General features: G+C 39.9%; 1 protein-coding gene across 1 annotated transcript; it reads left to right on the plus strand.

The window, feature by feature from the left end:
• Positions 1 to 841: 841 nt before the first annotated feature.
• HINT3 (histidine triad nucleotide binding protein 3) lies at positions 842 to 5,614 on the plus strand (the record flags this gene model as incomplete). The annotated part of the gene is made up of 4 exons (XM_010163665.1): positions 842 to 959; positions 2,577 to 2,646; positions 3,483 to 3,609; positions 5,567 to 5,614. Coding segments are annotated over 4 exons (363 nt in total), but the record flags the coding sequence as incomplete, so codon positions are not given.
• Between the last annotated feature and the right edge of the window lie 472 nt (positions 5,615 to 6,086).

The following is a 6,086-nucleotide window of genomic DNA, read 5'->3' on the forward strand; positions in this document are numbered from 1 at the left end:
CCCTGCTCCCTTCCCCCCCACCCAGGGAGTCACGGAGATTGGAGGGGTAAAGGTGAGGAGACTCGTAGGTTGAGATAAGAACAACTTAATAATTAGAGTAAAATAAAGTAAAAATAATAAGAGTAATAATGATAACAACTGTATATGTAGGAGTGATGTCTGAGCTCACCACCCACTGATAACGATCCCGGAGGAGCGAAAAGGAACCTCGAAACTGAAATCCTAATCCCAGAAAAGCGAGCCTGAGCCATTCCTGAGAGAATCCCCCCCGTTTCCAGCCAATCCCGGTTAATATACTAAACATGACATAATAGGATATAGAATATCTTACTGGCATATCCAACTGTCAGTTCTGGGTTTTACTAACTACTACACTTTTTTCCTCCACTCCCCCCTTCCAGTCCTCTCATCTTGGCAACTGCCCAAGCACAGTGTCCTTGTGTGTTATCAACACTGTTCTCATAACAATCCTCACTGAAACCAAAACACAGGGCTTTCTCGCTACTAAGAAGAAAATTAACCCTATCCTAGCAAAAACCAGGACAGCTAGTTACTTTGAATATCACCGAACCATTAAGGTTGGAAAAGACCTCTAAGGTCATCCAGTCTAGCCATCAACTCATCACCAGCATGCCCACTCAAACATATCCCTGAGTGCTACATCTACACGTTTCTTGAACACCTCCAGGGATGGTGACTCCACCACTTCCTTGGGAAGCCTATTCCAGTGTCTGAGCACTCTTAAGTATCACACTAAATATGAGGAAGATGGACTTTGTTACCTACTCTTTGCCAATATCCTCCTCCTAATCAATTCAATATGTTTGCACCCTTTTTTTAGTATGAAGACCTTGTTTGCTTTAGAGATATCAGACCTGGTGCCCCTCACCACTATCTGGTCGTGCCGGTGGAGCACATGGGAAACTGCAAAACACTGAAGTCGGAACACATACCTCTAGGTAAGGTTGTGAGTGTGTGTTTAACCTAAAGGAAAGTAGTTTTGCACAGCCTTAAATAGTGTGTGGTCAAGTAAATTACACCTTTGAGCAGCATTTGGTTGCGGATGTAAACATGGAAACAGGTGGTGTGAGTGAGTGTACCTGGAGACTTGCCCTTCCTGGGAACTGCCCTGTGCTGTTCCAGAATAGCACATTTTCTGTGCAATTCTGGAAAAACATTGCACTAGTGCATGACATCTCTTTTGTTTACGTGGTGTATAGATGCTTCTGCACTTTGTTAGAACTGCACCTCTATTTTTAAAGTGTTTATGTGCTGCTCCATTGTGTTTTCTTAGATATACGTGCAATTTTGAATTATGTGAAAAATTATAGAAGAATTTTATAAAGCATATATTTTAAAATAAGTGCTAAATTATTTTCCAAGAAAGACTGAAAGAAGAAAGAGGGAAATGGTGTTCTGATAAACTTCAGTAATTTTGGAAAAGATAAAATTCTAAAATATTGAAGCTGTGATTTATTGTTGATAGGCTTTTTTTTTTTCCTTAAGAAAACATTGTCCTGGAATTTGTTTCACACGAAACAAAGCCTAGCTAAGTGTGTTGAGTAACAGAAGAAACTGCAGCCATATGTGCATGAAGAGATTCCACCTTAGGGAATTTCACAGGTGATGCAAGAAAGGAGTTACAGCTGCGTGTTGCGGATCTTGCATCACTGTATTTCTCTTCTAAACGTGGGGTAATTTTCTCCAGAAACAGCTTCTCTACGTGTTTGGATTCGAGACAATTCCTTAGACTTTTTCCTTGAGTTTTTTTAATTAGAGTTGCTTCTTTTTTCAGTGATACAGTAATCAAATTTGGTCCTAGTAATAAGTAGGACTGACAGTTTTATTTTAATTTACATTTGTGTACCATCTGTCAAACTTCCTAACTCACACCAGGCTGCACAGGACCTAGAGGTCAAAGTCCCGTAGCTGTGTAGAGATACAACGCTGAAGTTAGTGTAAATGTCATAATTCTGACCAGTCAGTATTTGTTGGGTTTTTTGGTAAGGCTGTGGTGATAGCATGGCTTTGGCCAAAGTTGTTAGACTACTCACAGAATAACAGAAAGTTGGGGATTGGAAGGGACCTCAAAAGATCATCCAGTCCAATCCCCCTGCCGGAGCAGGAACCTAAATGAGATCACACAGGAAGGCGTCCAGGCGGGTCTTGAATGTCTCCAGAGAAGGAGACTCCACAACCTCCCTGGGCAGCCTGTTCCAGTGCTCTGTCACCCTCACCGTAAAGAAGTTTCTTCTCAAGTTTAAGCAGAACCTCCTGTGTTCCAGCTCACACCCACTGCCCCTAATACCACACAGAAAAGCATTATTAGTGTGGAAACTGGTAACAGTGACAGTTTTCATATTGATCATTGCACACTATCTTGGTAATTTCTGTTTGATTATGAGTAGTTACAGTATTTGCATTTTGAAAAACCCATGTTTGTGATCTCAGTGTTGGCAATTTGTTGAAGTTAATATTCTGAAGAACACATTTTTAATTTACTTGATGCCATAAGTAAGTGTAAATATTGTAAAATATCACTTAAATATTAAATTAAATTTATTTACGTTTAACAGTGAAGAGAATGATGGAAGTTGGAAAAGCTGTCCTCCAGAAAAATAATTTTAGTGACTTGAATGATGTAAGGTATGTAATGGAAACCTCCTGTGTTTATTGAGTGTGGTTTTTAATTTTCAGAATGCTATTTTAGTGATGGTGGCAACAACCGAGGTGTGATTTATTGAAGAAATTTGGTCTGCATTCGCTTATCGCGTGGTTTCTCAAGTAGAATGTGCTGGCATTGAATATACACACTTTTTTCTGATAAATTTCCAGTGCAAATTGCATTTCAGCTCTGAGATTCTTTCTTGGCCGCATCTTGGGATAGGGAGGGCACTTCAAACAACTTACCAGAAAGGCCCCTCTTTAATTGCGTGCCGAAAATATGCTCTAAATCCTAGATTGCAGAAGAGAAGTAAACTTTGTCCTCTTCAAGCAGGGCACTGCATTGTGTTTCAGTCATACCTGCATTCATTTGATTTTGATGCTGCACCTTTTAGTTTAACCCAGTGCCTCTGAGAGTTGAAGTGAATTGCAACATAATTTTAAAGGTGTAAAGTACAGGGAACTGGGCCTTCAGGATTAAGATAGGTAGAAACTATGTTCATCTATGTTCGACAGTTGGCTTTCCAGCTGGAAACTAGATATGAGGCATTTAAGATACACTTTGTTAAAAAGGAGGGGTTTAAAAAATAAAATGTATCTTAAATGCAGAGATGTGAAGGAGGTTAATGGGCTTTTGAAAAGGTTCCCTGAGAGTATAACAAATGGAAAGGGCCTATTCATGTTCCTGCCTTTATGTACAAAGAAAATGTGATGAGTTAGGTTGTTAATTCAGTTGATCATGTTAAATAACTTGCAATGTTCCTCCTCTTGCTGAATTAACATCACCAGCATTTTTTCCTTGTTTTCCTTTTCTGAAGAATGGGTTTTCACTGGCCTCCGTTCTGCTCAATATCCCACTTGCATCTCCACGTCCTGGCCCCAGCCAGTCAGCTGGGATTCTTATCCAGACTTGTGTACAGAAGCAATTCCTACTGGTTTATCACGGTAAGTGTCATGCAGATGAGCTTTTTGGTAGATTTTCAATTGCCAGCTGAAAATGTGGTGTCTTTCAAACATTTTAACTATGTCCAAAAATTCTTTGTGCAATTCTTTTTGTCATTACTGTAATTATTAATTATATATATTTTTTATTAACTATTTGAGAAAATATAATGGTAAAAACCTTAATGTTTATGCTTATGGAGGGGAAGGGAGTGCCAATAACATTAACAGCAAACAATACAGTAGTTCTGGATCTAATGTGTAGCTGAGGTTAATGTGATGAGGTTCTGAGGACACTTTGTAAGTATCTGTTCTTTAATTTAAAAAGATATATTCAAATGTGATGGACTGTATCGTGCATAACCTGGCTCATCCAGTTTAGGTGAAAAACATCCACCTGACTATTGGTTTTATCAGTTCAGACATTTTTTTTCTCATCTTGTTCTCTTTAGACTAAAACAAGTGTCTGCTTTAGAAAAACATTGTACTGATTTATGTCAGTAGAGAGGAGCAATGAGACTGAACTAAATCATTGTTTGAAAATCTCTCTCTCGAGGACTAAAGCTTTACTCTCACTGTTATGACAGAGCAAAGAACCTCTCCTTGTAACGTAGCTGCAGCTTGCTGGTGTCATTGCACAGCCCCAAAGCAACGGTGGGGCTGAAAGTTGTCTTGTCTAAAGAATACAGACAGCCTCTTAGTTACAGAGAAGAAGCGTGGCGTCTTCACAGTGGTGCCTCGCTAGAGATCTCGCCTAGCTCGAAAAAAAGCTGACATGTCTCTGTTGTCTTGTCGAGCGTCAGTCACACAGATATTTGGCCCTCAAATCAGTATTGCTGCGTAGTTTTACTGCTTCTTGTCTTGGATTAGCTCAGGGAGATCTGCACCAAGTTTGGTTATCCAACATGGGTACGCTTCAAAAGATATTTCGCCCTGTTATGAAGTTGGAAAGTATTCTTGAGTTGGTTTTGGAATTTGGTTTGGGTTTTGTTTGTTTGTTTAAGTTATAATGGCTTCAAGGTGATACTTGTTTAAGAATGCAAAACAAGCTTCAGACAACTTAATTTTCAGTTGGTCCACGCTTCATCTAGCTTTATTTGCAAATAAACTGCAAGAGCTACTTATGTCCTGTTAAGTTGCTCCTACCCTAAGTAGCTGATTGCATTTTTACTGTGTGTATTTTTTAAAACTTGCTTTTTAAAGCTTGTTACCTTTAACATGGTTCCTTTGGAGATCTTCATAAAACCTCAAGCACTAGTTCAAAATAAGATACATTTCAGTGGGACTGGCAAAAAAAGGCCAACAGTAAACTGATTTGTTTCAGAAGTGCCATGTTACTCTCTGCGTGGCCACTTTGGCCTGCTAGAACAGTGCTGGCAGACTTCCTTCTGCCCTGAGACTTCCTGAGGGCTCTGTGGGCTGGTGCTGTTACATACATACAAAGTACAGCTGTCCCAGTCACGTGCTAGATGCATAAATAGCCCTACGATGAGAAAAGTTGTGTGTGAGCTTAGTGGCGTAACCAAAGAATGGGTGTGAAATGAGCCGCATACGTGAGTGCACAACAGATGTGGCTGGTGCACAGCTGGTCGAGCGATGAGAGGACACGACACGCTGTGCCGGAGGGCCTGCCAGAGAATTCCAGGTCTCACAGCTTGGTTGTTCTGAGCACTGCTGTCTTCTGAGGTCTTCAAATCCACACTGCTTTATCTGCTGTCTATTTGCTCAGATATCCTCGGACTTTCATGGGTTCTGTATCCTTTTCTCATCACCTCATGGGAGTTTGATGAAAACGGTCAGTTTGCTGTTTAAAGCAATCATTGCATTCTGCTTCTGTTGTGTGTTTTGTCTGTAAAAATGAAAAGTAAATGCTCTGTCAGGGCCACTGTTTTTAAAATGGAATTTTCAGTAAACCAAAGGTCCATGGTGGAGTTGATGCCTTGCTTTCTGTCTTTCATAGGCTGAACAACTGATGGAGCGACTGCAAACTGAAAATGCTGCCAGTTGAAAGCACTCTGAGCCTTATGTCGCTAGACAGTTTGTTCTCTCTCTTTGAACTCTGATTTAAGGTTACACAGTTTGATGTTGCCAATAATATACCAGGATAAAAAAAGCTTTAGTTCCTTATAAGGAAATACACACGGAATTTGTAGCTGCCAACCTAATTCTCCCATTGGATACTTGAATCTATATACTTCTCTGACAATAAGGCAATGTATTTTAATTACAATTTTATATTTGTATGTATATACATAATGCATACACACACATACACACATGTGCAGAGAATTTTCCTGGTAAAAGGCAGAGTATAGCAGCAGAATGTATTGCAACTACAGCAACAAGTTACTGCTAGCAGCACGCGTGTGGCACCAAAGAGAGTATTTGTTGTGGAATCAAGCTTTTATTTTAAGGGTGCCTTGTTCTGGGCTTGCAAGTAACATTTCAAACATTTACGTTTCCATCTGTGTTTGTCTGAT

Source organism: Antrostomus carolinensis, unplaced genomic scaffold (assembly GCF_000700745.2).
Source record: "Antrostomus carolinensis isolate BGI_N321 unplaced genomic scaffold, ASM70074v2 scaffold24062, whole genome shotgun sequence".
NCBI lineage: Eukaryota > Metazoa > Chordata > Aves > Caprimulgiformes > Caprimulgidae > Antrostomus > Antrostomus carolinensis.